Raw genomic sequence first — 27872 nt, forward strand, 5'->3', positions numbered from 1 at the left:
TCTTTGCTCATGCAAAGTACTGGTTACCGTGTCCTGTTTGAGCTCTCCCTTGCCTTTGTTGTGCCTGCTGCCTGTCTTGACCTTGATACTGAATCTAACTACCCCTTGCCTGCCGCCTGCCTCGACCTCGGAACCGGCCCGGATTACCCTTTTCCTACCCCCTACCTCGACCTCAGAACTGGACCTGACTACCCTTGCCTGCCGCCTGCCTTGACCCCGGAACATACCTGATTTCCCCTGCATCCCAGGCCTCTGATCCCAGGTCAAGGTCGGTGTATTACTCCCAACCTCTGCCCTGCGGGTCTATATCCTCTTTTGTAGTCAGCAATGTTACAGACACCACCCAGAGAGAGAGAGAGAGACACCACCCAGAAAGAGAGAGAGACACCATGCAGAGAGAGAGGGACACCACCCAGAGAGAGAGAGAAAGACACCACCTAGAAAGAGAGAGACACCATGCAGAGACAGAGCGAGAGAGACACCACCCAGAGAGAGGGACACACCACCCAGAGAGAGACACCACCCAGAGAGAAACCCACACGCCATCCAGAGTGAAAGACACACACCACCCAGAGCAAGACAGACATAACACAGACACCACCCAGAGAGAGAGAGAGAGAGACCACCCAGAGAGACACACATACACACCAGCCAGAGAGATACACAGAGAGACACACACACCACCTTGAGAGAGACACCACCAAGAGAGACTCACACACCACCCAGAGAAACCCAGAGTCACACACACCACCCAGAGAGACACCACCCAGAAAGCTAGACACACAACCCAGAGAGAGAGAAACACACCACCCACAGACACCACTCAGAGAGAGACACACACCACCCAGAGCGAGAGAGACCACCCAGAGAGAGACACACACCACCCAGAGCAAGAGAGACACACCACACAGAGAGAGAGAGACACACACCACACAGAGAAACCTCAAAGAGAGAGAAAGACACCACCCAGAGAGTGAAACACCACCCAGAGGAAAAAAACGCAAAGAGATAGAGACCACCCATCGAGAGAGAGCTCACTCATAGGGAGATCACCCATAGAGACCTCCCAGCGAGACACCACCCCAAGAAAGAAAACCCCCCATGAGACAAAACCATGAGATACCACCCAGAGAGAGACAACGCCATGAGAGAGAGAGATACACTATCCCAAGAGTCAGAGACACCACCCCGAGACATACAGACACCACGCCGAAAGAGGCGACACTGCGAGAGACAGAAACACCACCCAGAAAGAGACGACACCCCGAGAGTTGACATACAACAGTGTATCCAGACATGGCAGTGTTACATTGTGTAGTGTATCAGGACATGGCAGTGTTACATTGTGTATTATCAGGACACGGCAGTGTTACATTGTGTCGTGTATCAGGACACTCACTTGTCGCGCAGGACAACGCCTTCGATACAAGCTCCAAAGAGAATGACAGTACTCATATCTGCCCAGCTGTCAAGGAGAATGTCACTGAACTGTTACAGGAACCTCTACAGACAACAGTTCAATGAGCACAAGTAAGAATGATACCGAAGTATAAACCACAACATACATACATACATACATACATACATACATACATACATACATACATACATACATACAAGGTCCACAGAGCTCTGTTATTGACTATACGAGGCGTATTCTATTAGCATATATCCCAGATATCCCCGGCATGCTCCTTTATGAGCACAGGTGTCATTCCACGTGTTAATTGACGTTGAGTTTAAAGAGATATGTATGTATGTATGTATATATGTATGTATATGTATATATGTATATGTATGTATATATATATATATATATAATATATATACACTATATATATATATATATATATATATATATATATATATATATATATACACTATATAGCACGTGGGATGCTCGTAAAATAGGTCTCGGTCGTCGGGTCATCCTCTCAGCGTTGTGGATTGGTTTTAACCTCAAGGGACATAACATCTGTTACTGGTTTTAATAACATAACGAGCTATTCTTACTGTCATCCCAGATTGTGGAATATAATAAGTCTCCTGAGTGCATTTGTTTAGAATGATCTTTTGTTGTTGTCTATAGTTTCTGGAATTATTGAATGTGATGGAGTTTGGTTTGGGGGTCTCGCTGTTGGATAGTTGGACGTGATTAAAGTGACGGGTTAGTTTGAAGGTGTCTTACTCTGGGCCAATTAACAATTCCATTTTGGGGGTCTCAATATCATAATTGGATGTGAAGGATAAGAGAAGTGATTTTTGTTTTCTTTTTAGGATACACACAAAGGATGTGGTAGCTATAGCCAAGATAGTGCCAGTGGGGATGGACTTCTGAGCATCTCGAAGATCTCCAGACCTGTTTGAGCCAGCCATAATCCCTGAGTGAAAAAAGCAAGAGAAGGGGGAGAGTGAAAGAAGAATGGAGGGGGAGATAAGAGGTATAGAAAGAATGATATAAAGAAGCAGAGAGAAGGGGAGAGAGAAAGAAGAAAGGAGGGGCAGATAAGAGGTATAGAAAGAATGATATAAAGAAGCAGAGAGAAGGGAATGAAACAAAAGAATTTAGAAATGAGATAAGAGAGAAAAATTATATAAAAAAGTATTATCTGCAGACATCATGATTTGGGCAAATTGATGAGACTCACATTTCTCTCTCGGACCCTGTCTTTCATTGGCACAGCCTTCTAACTCCCCAAGATGTCTCTCCATGTACATCTCTCCATGTACCTTTCTCTGCGCTATCCCTTTTGCTTTAAAAGCATTCCCCATGATATCATTACCCAGAAGTAATAACATGGCACCGCACTCTAATTAACTCAAACTGAGAAAAGCAATTAAAATAATGACAGACTGAGACAGGTGGGACAGATACGGGTGACAAAGAAAAAATGGGGGGGGGGGGGGGGGGTGGAATGATTTGAACAATAATGTCACTAAAAATAACTCATGGTAGGGATTTTGGAGACCCAGGCACTCGTTTTCACAAACAGAGAGGTCTGCCTGGAAAGGATGCAGAAGAGGGTCACGGGAACGGTCAGAACATGAAAGTCACTAGACACGGGTTGGCTGGTTTAGCAGAAGAAAGAAGAGCTGTGGAGCAGAAGCGGTGTCTCCACGCAGTGTAAAACAGAGCTGTATAAACCCCAATTTACCTGTGACTGATGGAAAATAGATCCCCACCAGGAGGGTGAAGTACGTAGTCATGTCACTGAAGACGTACGGCTGGTCCAGGTTAGTGACTTGCACAGAAGGCACCGAGAGGAGTCCCACCTTCTCCACGATCACCCCCTTGGTCAAGTAATTCCCCCACAAGTTCTCTAAAGGGGGGAAAGTAAATACCAGAGACATCAAGGCAAAGGGTCTATCCACCCAGCATGAAGAGACGTTCCACTGTATGAGAATTCCCTTCTTCTTCACACCTCCTTTACTGGTATTGCTTTCTCTACATGTTCTCAATGTCCCTTAGTTAATGCAGTGACTGGAGATTAATATATTATTAAATATGTGTTAACAGCTTTTAGCTATATTAAAAGTTCCCTCTGTCCCCACCCAGATCTCTTAGGGTTTTCACTCTCCCCACCCTTCTCCCTTTCTCCCTCCTCTCTCTCACCCTCGTGTCGTCTCTTGTTTCTGTCCCACGCCCCTCACCTTCGATGAGGCCACTGGCAGCTCCTGGAATGCCTTGGATTTCAGTCACATTGTTGGTGGAGAAGTACGTGTCGCAAGTGGCATTCAAGAACGGGGAGGAGCAGAAGAGAGCCCAGAGCCTGGTGGTGACGGTCTCATTACCAGTATTAATTATCTTAGCACAGACATCAAAGTTTTTCTTAGACAAAGTGCGGTTACCAAGGATACAGATACTGGAAGAGGGAGAGAGTCAGACAGACCGAAAAATAAGAGCAGAAGTAAAGAGAAAGTCAGAGACATAAATCGTTTGAGAGACTGAGCGAAGAAATGGGTCAGATACCGAGAACCATGACTACAGAGACTGCAAGGCAGACAGGCGCAAGACAAACGCACAGACAGGCGCGAGACAAACGCACAGACAGGCGCGAGACAAACGCACAGACAGGCGTGAGACAGAGACACAGACAGGCGTGAGACAAACTCAGGCGCGAGAGAGACACAGACAGGCGCGAGACAAACACAGACAGGCGCGAGACAAACGCACAGTCAGGCGCGAGACAAACACACAGACAGGCGCGAGACAAACGCACAGACAGGCGCGAGATAAACGCACAGACAGGCGCGAGACAAACGCACAGACAGGCGCGAGACAAACGCACAGACAGGCGCGAGACAAACGCACAGACAGGCGCGAGACAAAAGCACAGACAGGCGTGAGACAAACACACAGACAGGCATACGACAAACAGACAGATGCGAGACAAACACACAGACAGGCATGAGACAAATACACAGACAGGCGCGAGACAAACACACAGACAGGCGCGAGACAAACACACAGACAGGCGTGAGACAAACACAGACACACACACATACAGGCGTGAAACAAACTGACAGGCGTGAGACAGAGGCAGACACACAGACAGACGATAGACAAACAGGCGTGAGAGAAACACAGACAGACGTGAGAGAAACACACAGACAGGCGTGAGACAAACACACAGAGGCGTGAGAAACACACAGAGGCGTGAGACAGACAGACAGGCGTGCGACAAACACACAGACAGGCGTGCGACAAACACACAGACAGGCGTGCGACAAACACACAGACAGGCGTGAGACAAACACACAGACAGGTGTGAGAAACACACAGACAGATGTGAGACAAACACACAGACAGGCGTGAGACAAACACACAGACAGGCGTGAGACAAACACACAGACAGGCATGAGACAAACACACAGACAAGCGTGCGATAAACACAGACAAGCGTGCGACAAACACACAGACAGGCGTGAGACAAACACACAGGCAGGTGTGAGACAAACACACATAAAGGTGTGAGACATGCACAGACTAGCGCGAGACAAACACACAGACAGGGGTGCGACAAACACACAGACAGGCGTGAGACAAACACACAGACAGGCGTGAGACAGACACACAGACAGGCGTGAGACAAACACACAGACAGGCGTGAGACAAACACACAGACAGGTGTGAGACATGCACAGACGGGCAAGACAGACACAGAGAAAGGGACGAGACAGAGAGACAGGTGAGATACAGACAGAGAAACAGACAGACAGGCGTGAGACAGAGACACAGACAGGGGCAAGACAGAGACACAGAGATGAGACAGATAGAGACGGAGAAACAGACAGGGGCGATACAGACAGAGACAGGCATTTGCAGACAAAGGGATAAAAAGAGGGCCCTGACGAAGCCACATGAAGTGGAGGAAACGCATTGAATTAGTGAGCAGCAGCAGCAGTATAATACACACACATTGCAGCAGCAGTATAATACACACACATTGCAGCAGGAGTATACTACACACACAGCAGCAGCAGTATAATACACACACATTGCAGCAGCAGTATAATACATACACATTGCAGCAGCAGTATAATACACACACATTGCAGCAGCAGTATAATACACACACTGCAGCAGCAGTATAATACACACACTGCAGCAGCAGTATAATACACACATTGTAGCAGCAGTATAATACACACACATTGCAACAGCAGTATAATACACACAGATTGCAGCAGCAGTATAATACACACATTGCAGCAGCAGCAGTATAATACACACACATTGCAGCAGAAGCAGTATAATACACACACATTGCAGCAGCAGTGTAATACACACATTGCAGCAGCAGCAGCAGCAGCAGCAGTATAATACACACATTGCAGAAACAGTATAATACACACATTGCAGCAGCAGTATAATACACACAGATTGCAGCAGTATAATACACACCGATTGCAGCAGCAGTATAATATACGCACATTAAAGCAGCAGCAGCAGCAGTATAATACACACACATTGCAGCAGCAGTATAATACACACACATTGCAGCAGTATAATACACACACATTGCAGCAGCAGTATAAAACACACACATTGCAGCAGCAGTATAAGGCCTCGTCCATGTTGCCTGCGTGCTTGCGAAAGCGTGCTGACACGCGCTCCCGCTCAGCACTGAGCCCCTAAAGCCGCAATTAGAGCGGCCTTAGTAGGGGCTCACCTGCGCTTCTGCGTGCTTGCGGAAGCGCAGGTCTTGGGGGAATTTAAAATTCCCCCGCTTGCCGGCGAGACAGGCCGGTCACGTGAGCGGTTCGCCCAATGAGGGCGAACCAGCTTCGTAACGTCACTGGCCCGCCCCCAGCCAGTGACGCGCCCGCCCCCGGACCGCCCCCTGACGGCTGCTGAGAGCACTTGCGGTAAGCAACCGCAAGGCCAGGGAAAGCACTTGCTTTCCCTGAGCCTCAGCGCGCCTCAGCATGCCAGCAGTAAGCGTGTCCGAGGCCTAATACACATTGCGGCAGCAGTAGTATAATACACATACATTGCAGCAGCAGCAGTATAATACACATACATTGCAGCAGCAGCAGTATAATACACACACATTGCAGCAGCAGCAGTATAATACACATTGCAGCAGCAGCAGTAGTATAATACACACACATTGCAGCAGCAGCAGCAGCAGCAGCAGTATAATACATACACATTGCAACAGCAGTAGTATAATACACACACATTGCAGCAGCAGTATAATACACACACATTGCAGCAGCAGCAGCAGTATAATACACATTGCAGCAGCAGTAGTATAATACACACACATTGCAGCAGCAGCAGTATAATACACACACGTAGCAGCAGCAGTATAATACACACACGTAGCAGCAGCAGTATAATACACACACATTGCAGCAGCTGCAGTATAATACACATTGCAGCAGCAGTAGTATAATACACACACATTGCAGCAGTATAATACACACACATTACAACAACAGCAGTATATTACACAGATTGCAGAAGCCAGTGATTAACCCCAGCCCAGACTCAGCACTATACTGTGTGCACCAATATTGGACATTACCAAAGTAGCCAGGTATAAAGCCACCAGCATCTAAGCTCCGTTCTGCACCGAAGCGCTAAAGGGAACCCCGACGTCCGGGAGCGGAGACGTCACTTTCGGGTGGTTGCCATGACTACCGGGACACTGGTGGAGGGGGCCGCCACACGCACCATGGAGCACAGGAAGGCTACTCACTACCAAAAAGGCTCCAGCGGCTAAGAAGTCTCAAGCGCAGGCAAGGTGAAGGAACAGTGGAGAGGACGCAGCAGCTCACTGGCATCGGAGTCAACAAGGGTCTGGGGTCTCACGTTACAGGCAACTACACTTCTATCACATTACCTCTGTGAGGGATTTTTATTTTATGTGTTATTAAAGTGAAACCTTTTAATCTTTTTCTATGTCTGGGCCCCATATGGTTTATCAGCACAGAAAGGCTTGAGACAGACACGAGACACAGACAGACACACAGACACAGACAGAGACACACAGACAGACACACAGACACAGACACAGACAGAGAGACAGACAGATGCACAGAGAGAAACACACTGACAGGCACACAGACACACAGACCGGCAGACACAGACAGACAGACAGACACACAGACCGGCACACAGACCGGTACACAGACAGACAGACAGACACACAGACCGGTACACAGACAGGCACACACAGACAGGCACACACCCCTCCTACTGTCTCTGTACGTTCTCCCCACCAATTAGATTGTAAGCTTCCCGGAGCAAGGACTCATCTTCCGAAATGTTACTTTTATGTCTGAAGCGCTTATTCCCGTGATCTGTTATTTGTATTATTTGTTATTTATATGATTGTCACGTGTATTACTTCTGTGAAGCGCTATGTACACTAATGGCGCTATATAAATAAAGACATACATACATACATACATACATACACAGGCACACACACAGACAGACACACACATAGACAGAGAGACACACAGACAGACAGACACAGACAGACACACAGACACACACGTACACAGACAGACACACACGCACACAGACAGACACACACGCACACAGACAGACAGAGAGACACACAGACAGGCACACACACAGACAGAGAGACACACAGACAGGCACACAGACAGACACACACACAGGCACACAGACAGGCACACAGACAGACACACACAGGCACACAGACAGGCACACAGACAGACAGGCACACAGACACACACAGACAGGCACACAGACAGACAGGCACACAGACACACACACAGACAGGCACACACATAGACAGACACACACAGACAGGCACACACACACAGACAGACACACACAGACACGCATACAGGCACACGCACAGACAGGCACACACACACAGACAGGCACACACACACAGACAGACACACACAGACACGCATACAGGCACACGCACAGACAGGCACACACACACACAGACAGGCACACACACACAGACAGACCCACACAGACAGAGAGACACACAGACAGGCACACAGACAGGCACACACACAGACAGGCACACACACAGACAGACACACACAGACAGGCACACACACACAGACACGCATACAGGCACACGCACAGACAGGCACACACAGACAGGCACACACACACAGACAGACACACACAGACACGCATACAGGCACACGCACAGACAGGCACACACACACAGACAGACACACACAGTCAGGCACACACACAGACAGACACACACAGACAGAGAGACACACAGACAGGCACACACACAGACAGACAGACAGACACACACAGACAGGCACACACACAGACAGGCACACACACAGACAGAGAGACACACACAGACAGACAGACACACACAGACAGGCACACACACAGACAGACAGACACACACAGACAGACAGACACACACAGACAGGCACACACACAGACAGAGAGACACACACAGACAGGCGCGAGAGAATGCGTGAGCGGAAACTTACGGGAAATCTGGCGGGTCGATGGCTGACTTGATGACGCCGGCATATATCGCCAGGATGGAGAGGATCACACAGCCCAGGAAAACCAGCGCAAACTTATTGACATATTTCACGCCAACAAAAACCACAAGGGCCATGCAGGTGAGCACACACGTGCCATACACACGCATGTTATTAAGCAGAGCCGCCGGTTCATCCCGGGCCTCCTCAGCCTTAAAGATGGCCATCCCAGGAAAGAGATACGTCTGAGGGGGGAAAAAAAAGGGGGGAATGGAAGAGGAAGAGATAAAGCGAAGTGAAGAGAGAGCAACGGGGAAAAAGGAGGAGAGAAGAAAGAGAACATAGAAAAAGGGGGCGAAGAGAGGGAGAGGAAACAGTGAAAAAGAAAAGCAAAAAAGGGAGAGAAGAAAGAGGGATAATACAGAGTAAGAGGGATAATACAGAGTAAGAGGGACAGAAATATAATATATAATGTGTCAGTGAGAGTGAGTGTATCCGAGGTGGGTGTGCAACCGAACACAGTAGATTGTGAGTGTATGCGTGTGTATATGAGTAGGTGGGTTTCTATTCGACTAGGAGGGAGTGTATCTGTGTATGCGGGAGCGTATCTCAGTATAAGGGTGCGTGTCTCAGTATAAGGGTGCGTGTCTTGGTATAAGGGATAAGGGCGTGTATCTCAGTATAAGGGATAAGGGTGTGTATCTCAGTATAAGGGCGTGTATCTCAGTATAAGGGTGCGTATCACAGTATAAGGGTGCGTATCTTAGTATAAGGGATAAGGGTGTGTATCTCAGTATAAGGGCGCGTATCTCAGTATAAGGGCGCGTATCTCAGTATAAGGGCGCGTATCTCAGTATAAGGGCGCGAATCACAGTATAAGGGCGTGTATCGCAGTATAAGGGTGCGGGTGCGTATCTCAGTATAAGGGCGCGTATCTCAGTATAAGGGCGCGTATCTCAGTAAAAGGGTGCGTATCGCAGTATAAGGGTGCGTATCGCAGTATAAGGGCGCGTATCTCAGTATAAGGGCGCGTATCTCAGTATAAGGGCGCGTATCTCAGTATAAGGGCGCGTATCTCAGTATAAGGGCGCGTATCTCAGTATAAGGGCGCGTATCTCAGTATAAGGGCGCGTATCTCAGTATAAGGGCGCGTATCTCAGTATAAGGGCGCGTATCTCAGTATAAGGGCGCGTATCTCAGTATAAGGGCGCGTATCTCAGTATAAGGGCGCGTATCTCAGTATAAGGGCGCGTATCTCAGTATAAGGGCGCGTATCTCAGTATAAGGGCACGTATCTCAGTATAAGGGCGCGTATCTCAGTATAAGGGCGCGTATCTCAGTATAAGGGCGCGTATCTCAGTATAAGGGCGCATATCTCAGTATAAGGGCGCGTATCTCAGTATAAGGGCGCGTATCTCAGTATAAGGGCACGTATCTCAGTATAAGGGCGTGTATCTCAGTATAAGGGCGCATATCTCAGTATAAGGGCGCGTATCTCTGTATAAGGGTGTGTGTCTCAGTATAAGGGTGTGTACGTGAGAAGAGAGCCCTCACTCACCAGCAGGATCTCGATGGTCCCCAGGATGTACATTGCTCCTGCGAATGTGGTCCCCAGATAGAAGCAAAGACCAACGGCTCCTCCGAACTCCGGGCCCAGCGATCGAGAGATCATGTAATACGAGCCCCCAGCTACAGAGAGACAGACGTCTCAGGGGCAGTCAATGCAATATGCACTGCGAGTCTGACCGGCACTGCACCTCGTACCACTGCACTGCAACTCGTACCACTGCACTGCAACTCGTACCACTGCACTGCAACTCGTATCACTAAATCACAACCTTATATCACTGAACTGCAACTCATACCACTGCGCTGCTCCCTCATACAGCTGTACTGCACCTCATACCACCTCGCTGCTCCCTCATACATCTGTACTGCACCTCGTACCACCTCACTGCTCTCTCATACATCTGTACTACACCTCGTACCACCTCGCTGCTCCCTCATACATCTGTACTGCACCTCGTACCACCTCACTGCTCCCTCATACATCTGTACTGCACCTCGTACCACCTCAATGCTCCCTCATACATCTGTACTGCACCTCGTACCACCTCACTGCTCCCTCATACATCTGTACTGCACCTCGTACCACCTCACTGCTCCCTCATACATCTGTACTGCACCTCGTACCACCTCACTGCTCCCTCATACATCTGTGCTGCACCTCGTACCACCTCAATGCTCCCTCATACATCTGTACTGCACCTCGTACCACCTCACTGCTTCCTCATACATCTGTGCTGCACCTCGTACCACCTCACTGCTCCCTCATACATCTGTACTGCACCTCGTACCACCTCAATGCTCCCTCATGCATCTGTACTGCACCTCGTACCACCTCAATGCTTCCTCATACATCTGTACTGCACCTCGCACCACCTCACTGCTCCCTCATACATCTGTACTGCACCTCGTACCACCTCACTGCTCCCTCATACACCTGTACTGCACCTCGTACCACCTCACTGCTTCCTCATACACCTGTACTGCACCTCGTAACACCTCACTGCTCCCTCATACATCTGTACTGCACCTCGTACCACCTCACTGTGCCCTCATACATCTGTACTGCACCTCGTACCACCTCATTGCTCCCTCATACATCTGTACTGCACCTTGTACCACCTCACTGCTTCCTCATACACCTGTACTGCACCTCGTAACACCTCACTGCTTCCTCATACATCTGTACTGCACCTCGTTACACCTCACTGCTCCCTCATACATCTGTACTGCACCTCGTACCACCGCGCTGCTCCCTCATACATCTGTACTGCACCTCGTACCACCTCTGCTCCCTCATACATCTGTACGGCACCTCGTACCACCTCACTGCTTCCTCATACACCTGTACTGCACCTCGTAACACCTCACTGCTTCCTCATACATCTGTACTGCACCTCGTTACACCTCACTGCTCCCTCATACATCTGTACTGCACCTCGTACCACCTCACTGCTCCCTCATACATCTGTACTGCACCTCGTACCACCTCACTGCTCCCTCATACACCTGTACTGCACCTCGTACCACCTCACTGCTCCCTCATACATCTGTACTGCACCTCATACCACCTCACTGCTCCCTCATACATCTGTACTGCACCTCGTACCACCTCACTGCACCCTCATACATCTGTTACTGCACCTCGTACCACCTCACTGCTCCCTCATACATCTGTACTGCACCTCGTACCACCTCACTGCTCCCTCATACATCTGTACTGCACCTCGTACCGCCTCACTGCTCCCTCATACATCTGTACTGCACCTCGTACCACCTCAATGCTCCCTCATACATCTGTACTGCACCTCGTACCACCTCACTGCTCCCTCATACATCTGTTACTGCACCTCGTACCACCTCACTGCTCCCTCATACATCTGTATTGCACCTCGTACCACCTCACTGCTCCCTCATACATCTGTACTGCACCTCGTACCACCTCACTGCTCCCTCATACATCTGTACTGCACCTCGTACCACCTCACTGCTCCCTCATACATCTGTACTGCACCTCGTACCACCTCAATGCTCCCTCATACATCTGTACTGCACCTCGTACCACCTCAATGCACCCTCATACATCTGTACTGCACCTCGTACCACCTCGCTGCTCCCTCATACATCTGTACTGCACCTCGTACCACCTCACTGCTCCCTCATACATCTGTACTGCACCTCGTACCACCTCACTGCTCCCTCATACATCTGTACTGCACCTCGTACCACCTCACTGCTTCCTCATACATCTGTGCTGCACCTCGTACCACCTCAATGCTCCCTCATATATCTGTACTGCACCTCGTACAACCTCACTGCTCCCTCATACATCTGTACTGCACCTCGTACCACCTCACTGCTCCCTCATACATCTGTACTGCACCTCGTACCACCTCACTGCTCCCTCATACATCTGTACTGCACCTCGTACCACCTCACTGCTCCCTCATACATCTGTACTGCACCTCGTACCACCTCACTGCTCCCTCATACATCTGTACTGCACCTCGTACCACCTCACTGCTCCCTCATACATCTGTACTGCACCTCGTTCCATCTCACTGCTCCCTCATACATCTGTACTGCACCTCGTACCACCTCACTGCTCCATCAAACATCTGTACTGCACCTCGTACCACCTCATTGCTCCCTCATACATCTGTACTGCACCTTGTACCACCTCAATGCTCCCTCATACATCTGTACTGCACCTCGTACCACCTCACTGCTCCCTCATACATCTGTACTGCACCTCGTACCACCTCACTGCTCCCTCATACATCTGTACTGCACCTCGTACCACCTCACTGCTCCCTCATACATCTGTACTACACCTCGTACCACCTCACTGCTCCCTCATACATCTGTACTACACCTCATACCACCTCACTGCTCCCTCATGCAGCTGTACTGCAACTCGTACCACCTCAATGCTTCCTCATACATCTGTACTGCACCTCGCACCACCTCACTGCTCCCTCATACATCTGTACTGCACCTCGTACCACCTCACTGCTCCCTCATACACCTGTACTGCACCTCGTACCACCTCACTGCTCCCTCATACATCTGTACTGCAACTCGTACCACCTCAATGCTTCCTCATACATCTGTACTGCACCTCGCACCACCTCAATGCTCCCTCATACATCTGTGCTGCACCTCGTACCACCTCAATGCTCCCTCATACATCTGTACTGCACCTCGTACCACCTCTGCTCCCTCATACATCTGTACTGCACCTCGTACCACCTCACTGCTCCCTCATACATCTGTACTGCACCTTGTACCACCTAACGGCTCCCTCATACCTCTGTACTGCACCTCGCACCACCTCACTGCTCCCTCATACATCTGTACTGCACCTCGTACCACCTCACTGCTCCCTCATACATCTGTACTGCACCTCGTACCACCTCACTGCTCCCTCATACATCTGTACTGCACCTCGTACCACCTCACTGCTCCCTCATACATCTGTACTGCACCTCGTACCACCTCACTGCTCCCTCATACATCTGTACTGCACCTCGCACCACCTCAATGCTCCCTCATACATCTGTACTGCACCTCGTACCACCTCACTGCTCCCTCATACATCTGTACTGCACCTCGTACCACCTCACTGCTCCCTCATACATCTGTACTGCACCTCGTACCACCTCACTGCTACCTCATACATCTGTACTGCACCTTGTACCACCTAACGGCTCCCTCATACCTCTGTACTGCACCTCGTACCACCTCACTGCTCCCTCATACATCTGTACTGCACCTCGTACCACCTCACTGCTCCCTCATACATCTGTACTGCACCTCGTACCACCTCACTGCTCCCTCATACATCTGTACTGCACCTCGTACCACCTCACTGCTCCCTCATACATCTGTACTGCACCTCGTACCACCTCACTGCTCCCTCATACATCTGTACTGCACCTCGTTCCATCTCACTGCTCCCTCATACATCTGTGCTGCACCTCGTTCCATCTCACTGCTCCCTCATACATCTGTACTGCACCTCGTACCACCTCACTGCTCCCTCATACATCTGTACTGCACCTCGTTCCATCTCACTGCTCCCTCATACATCTGTACTGCACCTCGTACCACCTCACTCCTCCCTCAAACATCTGTACTGCACCTCGTACCACCTCACTGCTCCCTCATGCATCTGCACTGCACCTCGTACCACCTCACTGCTCCCTCATACATCTGTACTGCACCTAGTACCACCTCACTGCTCCCTCATACATCTGTACTGCACCTCGTACCACCTCACTGCTCCCTCATACATCTGTACTGCACCTCGCACCACCTCACTGCTTCCTCATACATCTGTACTGCACCTCGTACCACCTCACTGCTCCCTCATACATCTGTACTGCACCTCGTACCACCTCAATGCTTCCTCATACATCTGTACTGCACCTCGTACCACCTCACTGCTCCCTCATACATCTGTACTGCACTTCGTACCACCTCACTGCTCCCTAATACATCTGTACTGCACCTCGTTCCATCTCACTGCTCCCTCATACATCTGTACTGCACCTCGTACCATCTCACTGCTCCCTCATACATCTGTACTGCACCTCGTACCACCTCACTGCTCCCTCATACATCTGTACTGCACCTCGCACCACCTCAATGCTGCCTCATACATCTGTACTGCACCTCGTACCACCTCACTGCTCCCTCATACATCTGTACTGCACCTCGTACCACCTCACTGCTCCCTCATACATCTGTACTGCACCTCATATTACCGCGCTGCTCCCTCATACATCTGCACTGCACCTCATACCACTGCGCTGCTCCCTCATACATCTGTACTGCACCTCGTACCACCTCACTGCTCCCTCATACATCTGTACTGCACCTCGTACCACCTCTGCTCCCTCATACATCTGCACTGCACCTCGTACCACCTCACTGCTCCCTAATACATCTGTACTGCACCTCGTTCCATCTCACTGCTCCCTCATACATCTGTACTGCACCTCGTACCACCTCACTGCTCCCTCATACACCTGTACTGCACCTCGTACCATCTCACTGCTCCCTCATACACCTGTACTGCACCTCGTACCACCTCACTGCTCCCTCATACATCTGTACTGCACCTCGTACCACATCACTGCTCCCTCATACATCTGTACTGCACCTCGTACCACCGCGCTGCTCCCTCATACATCTGTACTGCACCTTGTACCACCGCGCTGCTCCCTCATACATCTGCACTGCACCTCATACCACTGCGCTGCTCCCTCATACATCTGTACTTCACCTCGTACCACCTCACTGCTCCCTCATACATCTGTACTGCACCTCGTATGACCTCGCTGCTCCCTCATAGATCTGTACTGCACCTCAAACCACCTCACTGCTCCTCATACATCTGTACTGCACCTCGTACCACCTCACTGCTCCCTCATACATTTGTACTGCACCTCGTATCACCTCACTGCTCCCTCATACATCTGTACTGCACCTTGTATCACCTCACTGCTCCCTCATACATCTCTACTGCACCTCGTACCACCTCACTGCTCCCTCATACTCCTGTACTGCACCTCGTACCACCTCACTGCTCCCTCATACATCTGTACTGCACCTCGTACCACCTCACTGCTCCCTCATACACCTGTACTGCACCTCGTACCACCTCACTGCTCCCTCATACATCTGTACTGCACCTCGTAACACCTCACTGCTCCCTCATACATCTGTACTGCACCTCGTTCCATCTCACTGCTCCCTCATACATCTGTACTGCACCTCGTACCACCTCACTGCTCCCTCATACATCTGTACTGCACTTCGTACCACCTCACTGCTCCCTAATACATCTGTACTGCACCTCGTTCCATCTCACTGCTCCCTCATACATCTGTACTGCACCTCGTACCACCCCACTGCTCCCTCATACATCTGTACTGCACCTCGTACCATCTCACTGCTCCCTCATACATCTGTACTGCACCTCGTACCACCTCACTGCTCCCTCATACATCTGTTCTGCACCTCGTACCACCTCACTGCTCCCTCATACATCTGTACTGCACCTCATATTACCGCGCTGCTCCCTCATACATCTGCACTGCACCTCATACCACTGCGCTGCTCCCTCATACATCTGTTCTGCACCTCGTACCACCTCTGCTCCCTCATACATCTGCACTGCACCTCGTACCACCTCACTGCTCCCTAATACATCTGTACTGCACCTCGTTCCATCTCACTGCTCCCTCATACATCTGTACTGCACCTCGTACCACCTCACTGCTCCCTCATACACCTGTACTGCACCTCGTACCATCTCACTGCTCCCTCATACATCTGTACTGCACCTCGTACCACCTCACTGCTCCCTCATACCTCATACATCTGTACTGCACCTCGTACCACATCACTGCTCCCTCATACATCTGTACTGCACCTCGTACCACCGCGTTGCTCCCTCATACATCTGTACTGCACCTTGTACCACCGCGCTGCTCCCTCATACATCTGCACTGCACCTCATACCACTGCGCTGCTCCCTCATACATCTGTACTTCACCTCGTACCACCTCACTGCTCCCTCATACATCTGTACTGCACCTTGTATGACCTCGCTGCTCCCTCATAGATCTGTACTGCACCTCAAACCACCTCACTGCTCCTCATACACCTGTACTGCACCTCGTACCACCTCACTGCTCCCTCATACATCTGTACTGCACCTCGTAACACCTCACTGCTCCCTCATACATCTGTACTGCACCTCGTTCCATCTCACTGCTCCCTCATACATCTGTGCTGCACCTCGTACCACCTCACTGCGCCCTCATACATCTGTACTGCACCTCATACCATCTCGCTGCTCCCTCATACATCTGTACTGCACCTCGTACCACCTCACTGCTCCCTCATACATCTGTACTGCACCTCGTACCACCTCACTGTGCCCTCATACATCTGTACCGCACCTCGTACCATCTCACTGCTCCCTCATACACCTGTACTGCACCTCGTACCACCTTACTGCTCCCTCATACATCTGTACTGCACCTCGTACCACCTCACTGCTCCCTCATACATCTGTACTGCACCTCGTACCACCTCACTGCTCCCTCATACACCTGTACTGCACCTCGTACCACCTCAATGCTTCCTCATATACCTGTACTACACCTTGTACCACCTCACTGCTCCCTCATACACCTGTATTGCACTTCATACCACCTCACTGCTCCCTCATACATCTGTACTACACCTTGTACCACCTCACTGCTCCCTCATACATCTGTACGACACCTCGTATCACCTCATTGCTCCCTCATACATCTGTACTGCACCTCGTACCACCTCACTGCTCCCTCATACATCTGTACTGCACCTCATACCACCTCATTGCTCCCTCATACATCTGTACTGCACCTCATACCACCGCGCTGCTCCCTCATACATCTGTACTGCACCTCGTATCACCTCACTGCTCCCTCATACATCTGTACTGCACATCGTACCACCTTACTGCTCCCTCATGCATATGCACTGCACCTCGTACCACCCCTCTGCTCCCTCATACATCTGTACTGCACCTCGTACAACCTCACTGCTCCCTCATACATCTGTACTGCACCTCGTACCACCTCACTGCTCCCTCATACATCTGTACTGCACCTCATACCACCTCACTGCTCCCTCATACATCTGTACTGCACCTCGTACCACCTCACTGCTCCCTCATACATCTGTACTGCACCTCGTACCACCTCAATGCTTCCTCATATACCTGTACGTACTACACCTTGTACCACCTCACTGCTCCCTCATACATCTGTACTGCACCTCGTACCACCTCACTGCTCCCTCATACATCTGTACTGCACCTCGTACCACCTCACTGCTCCCTCATACATCTGTACTGCACCTCGTACCACCGCGCTGCTCCCTCATACATCTGTGCTGCACCTCATACCACCTCACTGCTCCCTCATACATCTGAACTGCACCTCGTACCACCTTACTGCTCCCTCATGCATCTGCACTGCACCTCGTACCACCTCGCTGCTCCCTCATACATCTGTACTGCACCTCGTACTACCTCACTGCTCCCTCATACATCTGTACTGCACCTCGTACCACCTCACTGCTCCCTCATACATCTGTACTGCACCTCGTACCACCTCAATGCTTCCTCATACATCTGTACTGCACCTCATACCACCGCGCTGCTCCCTCATACATCTGTACTGCACCTCGAACCACCTCACTGCTCCCTCATAGATCTGTACTGCACCTCGTACCTCCTCACTGCTCCCTCATACATCTGTGCTGCACCTCAAACCACCTCACTGCTCCCTCATACATCTGTACTGCACCTCAAACCACCTCACTGCTCCCTCATACATCTGTACTGCACCTCAAACCACCTCACTGCTCCCTCATACATCTGTACTGCACCTCGTACCACCTCGCTGCTCCCTCATACATCTGTACTGCACCTCGTACCACCTCACTGCTCCCTCATACATCTGTACTGCACCTCGTACCACCTCACTGCTCCCTCATACATCTGTACTGCACCTCGTACCACCTCACTGCTCCCTCATACACCTTGTATAAATACATTCCTCCCTCATACCACTGTACTGCACCCGGTTTTATGCACTGCATCTTACACCACAGCACACTCATTACCTTTCACTGGACCCTTACTGACTTGCCTACACCTTCGTGCCCTGGCACTGCATCTTCATTAAGATAACATTTTTGGGGCTCCTTCCTCCCCTATCTGGTGGAACTTCTCAAGCCCATCCCCCTCCCTCCCTCACTGCTCCTCCTGTATTCAGTCGCACTGCTTACCCCCTCTTTCCACACACTGCATCTGAGATTCCCCTACCTGGCACAACTCCGTTGGTAGCGATGGCACTCATTGAGATAGCAGTCAGCATGGTCTGCAGAGCAAACACAGGGAGGCACCATGAGCATGTAACCCAATGCGCCATTGGAGGGAGATGATCACAGGTGCAGTGCATCATGGGAGGAAGACATGAGACACAATGCATAATGGGAGGAAATCGGGAGCAGTGCATCGTGTGAAAGAAATTATCTTGGGTACAGTGCATGGTAGGGCGAATATGTCAGACGCAGTGCAATGTGGAAGGGAGATTTCAGGTGCAGTGCATAGTGAGAATATATATGATATCAGATGCAGTGCACAGTCAGAGGATATGATACCAGATGCAGTGCACAGTTACCTGATATTAGGTCAGATGCAGTGCACAGTCAGAGGATATGATACCAGATGCAGTGCACAGTTACATGATATGAGATCAGATGCAGTGCACAGTCACAGGATATGATACCAGATACAGTCCACAGTTACATGATATGAGATCAGATGCAGTGCACAGTCATAGGATATGATACCAGATGCAGTGCTCAGTTACATGATATGAGATCAGATGCAGTGCACAGTCACAGGATATGATACCAGATGCAGTGCACAGTTACATGATATGAGATCAGATGCAGTGCACAGTCACAGGATATGATACCAGATGCAGTGCACAGTTACATGATATGAGATCAGATGCAGTGCACAGTCACAGGATATGATACCAGATGCAGTGCACAGTTACATGATATGAGATCAGATGCAGTGCACAGTCACAGGATATGATACCAGATACAGTGCACAGTCAGAGAATATGATACCAGATGCAGTGCACAGTCAGAGAATATGATACCAGATGCAGTGCACAGTTACATGATATGAGATCATATGCAGTGCACAGTCACAGGATATGATACCAGATGCAGTGCACAGTTACATGATATGAGATCAGATGCAGTGCAGTGTCAGAGGATATGATACCAGATGCAGTGCACAGTTAGAGAATGAGATACAAGAGGCAGTGCATAGTGGAAGTATATGATATCAGATGCAGTGTACACTCAGAAGATATGATACCAGATGCAGTGCACAGCCGGAGGATATGATATCAGACACAGTGCAGTCAGAGGATATGATGTCAGATGTAGGGCACAGTAGTTACAGGATATGATATCATACGCAGTGTGTGCAGCTACAGGATATGATATCAGATGCAGTGCACACTCAGATGATATGATACCAGATGCAGTGCACAATTAGATAATATGAAATCAGATGCAGCGCACAGTCAGAGGATATGATATCAGATGAAATGCACACTCAGAAGATGATAACAGAAGCAGTGCAGAATCTGAAAATATGAGACAAGATGCAGTGTACAGTCAGAGGAAATGATACCAGATGCAGTGCACAATCAGAGGATATGATATCAGATGCAGTGCACAATCGGAGGACATGATACCAGATGCAGTGCACAATCAGAGGATATGATATCAGATGCAGTGCACAATCGGAGGACATGATACTAGATGCAGTGCACAATCAGAGGATATGATATCAGATGCAGTGCACAATCAGAGGATATGATATCAGATGCAGTGCACAATCAGAGGATATGATATCAGACGCACTGCACATTCGGAGGATATGATATCAGATGCACTGCACACTCAGAGAATATGATATCAGGTGCAGTGCACAGTCGGAGGATATGATATCAGATGCAGTGCACAATCAGAGGATATGATATCAGATGCACTGCACATTCGGAGGATATGATATCAGATGCACTGCACACTCAGAGAATATGATATCAGGTGCAGTGCACAGTCGGAGGATATGATGTCAGACCCAGTGCACAGTCAAAGGATATGATAACAAAGTAGTGCACTATCAGAGGATATGATATAAGAGGCAGTGCAGTCAGAGGATATGATGTCAGATGTAGGGCACAATCAGAGGATGTGATATCAGATGAGATGCAGTGCACAGTTACAGGATATGATATCACACGCATTGCACAGTTACAGAATATGATATCAGATGCAGTGCAATGTTACAGGATATGATATCAGATGCAGTGCAATGTTACAGGATATGATATCACACGCATTGCACAGTTACAGAATATGATATCAGATGCAGTGCAATGTTACAGGATATTATATCAGATGCAGTGCAGTCAGAGGATATGATATCAGACGCAGGGATAAGGGAGATATGTGCATTGTGGGATGAATATGATGCAGTGCACTGTGGATAAGTACAAATCGACAACAGGCAGAGATGAGATAAATCAGGGTGAGGTATATGGCGCAGTGCATCATGGGACAGACGGTGCAGTGCATCATGGGACTGCTTCACCTTTTTGTGATATGAAACATTGCATCCATCTACCAGCATAGGGAATTAGTGTCTGTTACAGGGAAGGGAGGAAATTTTGCTGAATCTGTGTGTCAGGTTTTACACAACTAGGATCTAGGACGTGGCGTGGCGAGGCGTGGCGAGGAGAGAATGGATGAAAAGGAGATTCTCCTATAGTTACTAACAGATCCCACTATGGTGCGGCTTACATATATTCTCTTATTCAGCAAATTCGGGGGCGCCGGATCTCCTTTTCATTAGCCCAGATCTGGATTACCATGGCAGGTACCCAGTGAACCAGCAGCACCGGTAATATTGTATGTATATATACTCTTCATTTGGTGTGCAGCATACCACTTCTTGTTAAGTGGCGAGGAGAGAAGCGGGGAAGAACAAAGAGGAACAGAGACGAGGGGAGAGGAGAAGAGCAGAGAGGAGCGGGGGGGGGGGGGAGCAGTGAGGGGAGGAGAAGAGTGGAGGACAGTGGAGGGGAGCAGTGAAGGGAGAAGAGCAGTGAGAAGCAGAAGGGAGCAGTGAAGAGTGGAGGGGAGCAGTGGGGGAGGAGGAGAGCAGAGGGGAGCAGTGAGGAGCAGAGGGGAGCAGTGAGCAGCAGAGGGGAGCAGTGGGGAGCAGCTCGGGAAGGAGAAGAGCAGTGAGGAGGGGAGCAGTGAGAGAAAGAGCAGCGGGGAGCAGTGAGGAGTAGAGGGGAGCAGTGAGGAGGAGGGGGGAGCCGTGAGGAGTGGAGGGGAGCAGTGAGGAGGAGGGGGGAGCAGTGAGGAGTGGAGGGGAGCAGTGAGGAGTGGAGGGGAGCAGTGAGGAGTGGAGGGGAGCAGTGAGGAGGAGGGGGGAGCAGTGAGGAGTGCAGGGGAGCAGTGAGGAGTGGAGGGGAGCAGTGAAGGGAGGAGCGTAAGGGAGGAGTGAGGGGAGGAGCGGAGCAGCAGAGCAGTGAGGGGAGGACAGGCGCGAATGGAGCAGTTAGGGGAGGAGAGGCGCAGAGGAACCAGTGAGGGGAGGAGTGGAGGGGAGCAGTGAGGGGAGGAGAGGAGCGAAGGGACCAGTGAGGGGAGGAGAGGAGCGGAGGGGAGCAACGACGGGAGGAGAGGAGCGGAGGGGAGCAGTGAGGGGAGGAGAGGAGCTGAGGGGAGCAGTGACGGGAGGAGAGGAGCGGAGGGGAGTAGTGAGGCGTGGAGGGGAGCAGTGAAGGGAGGAGCATAAGGGAGGAGTGAGGGGAGGAGCTGAGCAGTGAGGGGAGGAGAGGAGCGGGGGAGAAGTGAGGGAAGGAGAGCAGTGATGGGAAGGGAGCAGTGACGGGAGGAGAGGAGCGGGGGGAGCAGTGAGGGGAGGTGAGGAGCAGAGGGAATCAGTGAGGGGAAGAGAGGAGCGGGGGGAGCAATGAGGTGAGGAAAGGAGGGGAGCAGTGAGGGGAGGAGAGGAGCAGAGGGAATCAAGGAGGGAAAGGAGGGGAGCAGTGAGGGGAGGAGAGGCACGTGACGGAGGAGTGAGGGGAGATGAGGAGCAGGGGAGCAGTGAGGGGGGCAAAGGAGCGGAGGGGATTGGAGCAGTGAGGGAAGCAGCAGAGGGGAGAGGAGCAGAGAGATGAGCAGAGAAGCACAGAGAAGTAAGGAGAGAAGCACAAACTCCTGCATCCAGCAGCCAGAGGACTAACCGTGAGCTGATCACCCAGCCCTATGTCCTGCCCAAAGCTGAATGTCAGGACGCTCTCATTATGAACAACACGTTTAATTCCCCGCTTCGCTCCTTACAATCCCTCTCCCTCCTCTGGCTCTAGATCCCAGAGCTGTATTGGTGTTATTACCCTGGGACTGTCGTTATTGCCTCCAGGGCAGTGTTCTTGCCCCAGATCGAATGTTATTTACTCAAGCTTCAGGTTGCTGCCCCTGGTGTGGCGTTATTGCCCCGGGGCTATACTCACACAGGAACAGCACATCAAGACCATAAGGAAAGACTCCAGGACTCCAGCAACGCCCACAACCCAAGTTAGGCGCAGGAAAAGGATCACCCCAAAAATGTTCTGCAGGCAGGGGAGGTACACGCCCATAAACGTGCCCATCCGAGGGGCCTGCAAACACAGAACAGGGCGCTGTTATATGGGGAGCAGAGACGTGACAGGGGATTATATTGGGGTGATGGGTCAGATACATTGTGGGGGTAGGGGGTATTTCTAGACTTTGGTGATGGAGGGGGGTATTTCTAGGCATGGTTAGGTGGGGTGTTTGGTGACAGAGAGGGGTATTTCTAAGCATGGTTAGGTGGGGTATTTGGTGATGGAAGGGGGTATTTCTAGGCATGGTTAGGTGGGCTATTTGGTGACGGAGGGGGTATTTCTAGGCATGATTAGGTGGGGTACTTGGTGATAGAGGGGGTTATTTCTAGGCATGGTTAGGTGGGGTATTTGGTGACAGAGGGGGTTATTTCTTGGCATGGTTAGGTGGGGTATTTGGTGATGGAGGGGGGTATTTCTAGGCATGGTTAGGTGGGGTATTTGGTGACAGAGGGGGGTATTTCTAGGCATGGTTAGGTGGTGTATTTGGTGATGGAGGGGGGTATTTTTAGGCATGGTTAGGTGGGGTATTTGGTGCTGGAGTGGGGTATTTCTAGGCATGGTTAGGTGGGGTATTTAGTGACGGAGGGGGGTATTTTTAGGCATGGTTAGGTGGGGTATTTGGTGCTGGAGGGGGGTATTTCTAGGCATGGTTAGGTGGGGTATTTAGTGACGGAGGGGGATATTTCTAGGCATGGTTAGGTGGGGTATTTGGTGATGGAGGGGGTTATTTCTAGGCATGGTTAGGTGGGGTATTTGGTGACGGAGGGGGATATTTCTAGGCATGGTTAGGTGGGGTATTTGGTGATGGAGGGGGATATTTCTAGACATGGTTAGGTGGGGTATTTGGTGATGGAGGGGGATATTTCTAGACATGGTTAGGTGGGGTATTTGGTGGGGGAGAGGGACCGGCTCCTCGCCTGGACTGGCTTCTTCTTGCTCCCCTCGTCGTTCTCGGCCTCTTCATGTTCTCGCACGCCCTGTGTCAAGTTCGTATAATTGGCCAAACCACTGAGGAGCGAGGAGACCATGGGACTGGTGTCCATCTCCTCCTGAGAGAAAGAGGGAGGGAAAGGAAGAGAGCGAGTGTGAGAGAGTGATGGGGAAAGAGAGAGAGAAGGAGCGAAAGAAAGATGGAGGAGTGAGATAGGGGGAGAGAAAAAGAGAGAGAGGGAGTGTGAGAATGAGTGAGAAATAGGGGGATTGTGTGTGTGAGAGAGAGAGAGAGAGAGAGAGAGAGAGAGAGAGAGAGAGAGAGAGAGAGAGAGAGAGAGAGAGAGAGGTAAGGTAAGTGAGAATGACAGGTTGTGTGAGAGAGAGGATAAGTGGGGGAGAAAGAGGGTAGAGAGAGGTGGGAAGTGAGAGAGGAGGAGGGTAAAAGTGAGGGGGTGAGATAGAGGAGGAGTGTGAAAGTGAGGGAGAGGGGGTTAGAGAGAGAGGAGGAGTGTGAAAATGAGGGAGAGGGGGGTGAGAGAGAGGAGGAGTGTGAAAGTGAGGGAGAGGGGGGTTAGAGAGAGAGGAGGAGTGTAAAAGTGAGGGAGAAGGGGGGGTACGAGAGAGGAGGAGTGAATGTGAGGGAGAAGAAGGATGAGAGAGGAGGAGTGTGAACATGAGGTAGAAAGGGTGTGTGAGAGAGAGGGGGAGTGTAAAAGTGAGGGAGAGGGGGAGTGAGAGAGAGGAAGAGTTAAAGTAAGGGAGGAAGTGTGAAAGTGAGGGAGAGGGATGATGAGAGAGAGAAGGAGTGTGAAAGTGAGGGAGAGGGAGGATGAGAGAGAGGAGGAGTGTGAAAGTGAGGGAGAGGAAGGATGAGAGAGGAGGAGTGTGAACATGAGGGAGAAAGGGTGTGTGAGAGAGAGAGGAGGAGTGTAAATGTGAGGGAGAGGGGGAGTGAGAGAGAGAGGAAGAGTTAAAGTAAGGGAGAGGGGGAGTGAGAAAGAAGGAGTGTGAAAGTGAGGGAGAGGAAGGATGAGAGAGGAGGAGTGTGAAAGTAAGGGATAGTTAGAGAGAGAGGAGGAGTGTGAAAGTGAGGGAGAGGGAGGTTAGAGAGAGAGAGGAGTGTGAAAGTGAGGGAGGTTAGAGAGAGAGAGAGGAGTGTGAAAGTGAGGGAGAGTTAGAGAGAGAGGAGGAGTGTGAAAGTGAGGGAGAGGGAGGTTAGAGAGAGAGAGGAGTGTGAAAGTGAGGGAGGTTAGAGAGAGAGAGAGGAGTGTGAAAGTGAGGGAGAGAAGGGTTAGAGAGAGAGGAGTGTGAAAGTGAGGGAGAGAAGGGTTAGAGAGAGAGGAGTGAGAAAGTGAGGGAGAGGGGGGTTAGAGAGAGAGGAGGCGTGTGAAAGTGAGGGAGAGGGAGGATGAGAGAGGAGGAGTGTGAATGTCAGGGAGAGGGTGTGTGTGAGAAAGATGAGTATGAGAGAGAGTGGGAGAGATAAATAGGTGGAATATGGGAGAAAGGGAGAAAGAAAGATGTTACAAAGGAATGGGAATAGCACAGCACGCCGGGCGTGTCTCACCTCAAACAGCGCCATGTTTTTCCCTGTGTCCAGTTCTGAGCTGTTAATAAATGGGGAGCTTTCCTTCGGAATCCCATCTCCTGCAAACAAAGACAAGACATCACCACCTCCCTATGGCACCCTATGCACCTCTAGAACACACATCATCAGCAACTCCTCATCATCATCATACAGCTTCTCCTCATCATAATACAGCACCTCCTCCTCATCATAATACAGCACCTCATCATCATCATCATACAGCACCTCCTCCTCATCACCATACAGCTTCTCCTCCTCATCATTATACAGCACCTCCTCATCATCATCATACAGCACCTCCTCCTCATCATCATCATACAGCTTCTCCTCATAATACAGCACCTCCTCCTCATCATAATACAGCACCTCCTCCTCATCATAATACAGCACCTCCTCCTCATCATCATACAGCACCTCCTCATCATCCTCATCATACAGCTTCTCCTCATCATAATACAGCACCTCCTCCTCATCATAATACAGCACCTCCTCCTCATCATCATACAGCACCTCCTCCTCATCATCATCATACAGCTTCTCCTCATAATACAGCACCTCCTCCTCATCATCATACAGCACCTCCTCCTCATCCTCATCATACAGCTTCTCCTCATAATACAGCACCTCCTCCTCATCATCATACAGCACCTCCTCCCCATCATCATACAGCACCTCCTCCTCATCATCATCATACAGCTTCTCCTCATAATACAGCACCTCCTCCTCATCATAATACAGCACCTCCTCCTCATCTTTATACAGCACCTCCTCCTCATCATCATCATACAGCTTCTCCTCATCATAATACAGCACCTCCTCCTCATCATAATACAGCACCTCCTCCTCATCATCATACAGCACCTCCTCATCATCATCATCATACAGCTTCTCCTCATAATACAGCACCTCCTCATCATCATCATCATACAGCTTCTCCTCATAATACAGCACCTCCTCATCATCATCATACAGCTTCTCCTCATAATACAGCACCTCCTCCTCATCATAATACAGCACCTCCTCCTCATCATCATACAGCACCTCCTCCTCATCATCATACAGCACCTCCTCCTCATCATCATCATACAGCTTCTCCTTATAATACAGCACCTCCTCCTCATCTTTATACAGCACCTCCTCCTCATCATCATCATACAGCTTCTCCTCATCATAATGCAACACCTCCTCATCATCATACAGCACCTCATCATCATCATCATACAACACCTCCTCATCATCATCATACAGCAACTCATCATCATCATCATCATACAGCAACTCCTCTTCATCATCAAACAGTCCCTCATCATCATCCTCATCATACAGCAAATCCTCCTCATCATTATCATCATACAGCACCTCCTCCTCATCATCATACAGCACCTCCTCATCATCATCATCATACAGCTTCTCCTCATAATACAGCACCTCCTCCTCATCATAATACAGCACCTCCTCCTCATCTTTATACAGCACCTCCTTCTCCTCATCATCATACAGCTTCTCCT

At 50.2% G+C, this 27872-nt stretch overlaps 1 protein-coding gene across 2 annotated transcripts in view; it reads right to left on the bottom strand.

Annotated features, from left to right (window-relative positions):
- Positions 1-27872, bottom strand: part of SLC12A5 (solute carrier family 12 member 5) — an 86769-nt gene that overhangs the window by 47863 nt on the left and 11034 nt on the right. For both annotated transcript variants that reach the window (XM_075571791.1, XM_075571790.1), the window contains exons 2-11: positions 26344-26423; positions 24761-24892; positions 23712-23858; positions 19418-19472; positions 10517-10647; positions 8962-9203; positions 3652-3863; positions 3156-3320; positions 2283-2381; positions 1400-1457 (exon numbers count right to left, since the gene is read on the bottom strand). In XM_075571791.1, the coding sequence (XP_075427906.1) occupies positions 1400-1457; positions 2283-2381; positions 3156-3320; positions 3652-3863; positions 8962-9203; positions 10517-10647; positions 19418-19472; positions 23712-23858; positions 24761-24892; positions 26344-26423 (1321 nt within the window). The remainder of the gene's footprint in view (positions 1-1399; positions 1458-2282; positions 2382-3155; positions 3321-3651; positions 3864-8961; positions 9204-10516; positions 10648-19417; positions 19473-23711; positions 23859-24760; positions 24893-26343; positions 26424-27872) is intronic.

This window comes from Ascaphus truei, chromosome 15 (genome assembly GCF_040206685.1).
Source record: "Ascaphus truei isolate aAscTru1 chromosome 15, aAscTru1.hap1, whole genome shotgun sequence".
Classification (NCBI taxonomy): Eukaryota; Metazoa; Chordata; class Amphibia; order Anura; family Ascaphidae; genus Ascaphus; species Ascaphus truei.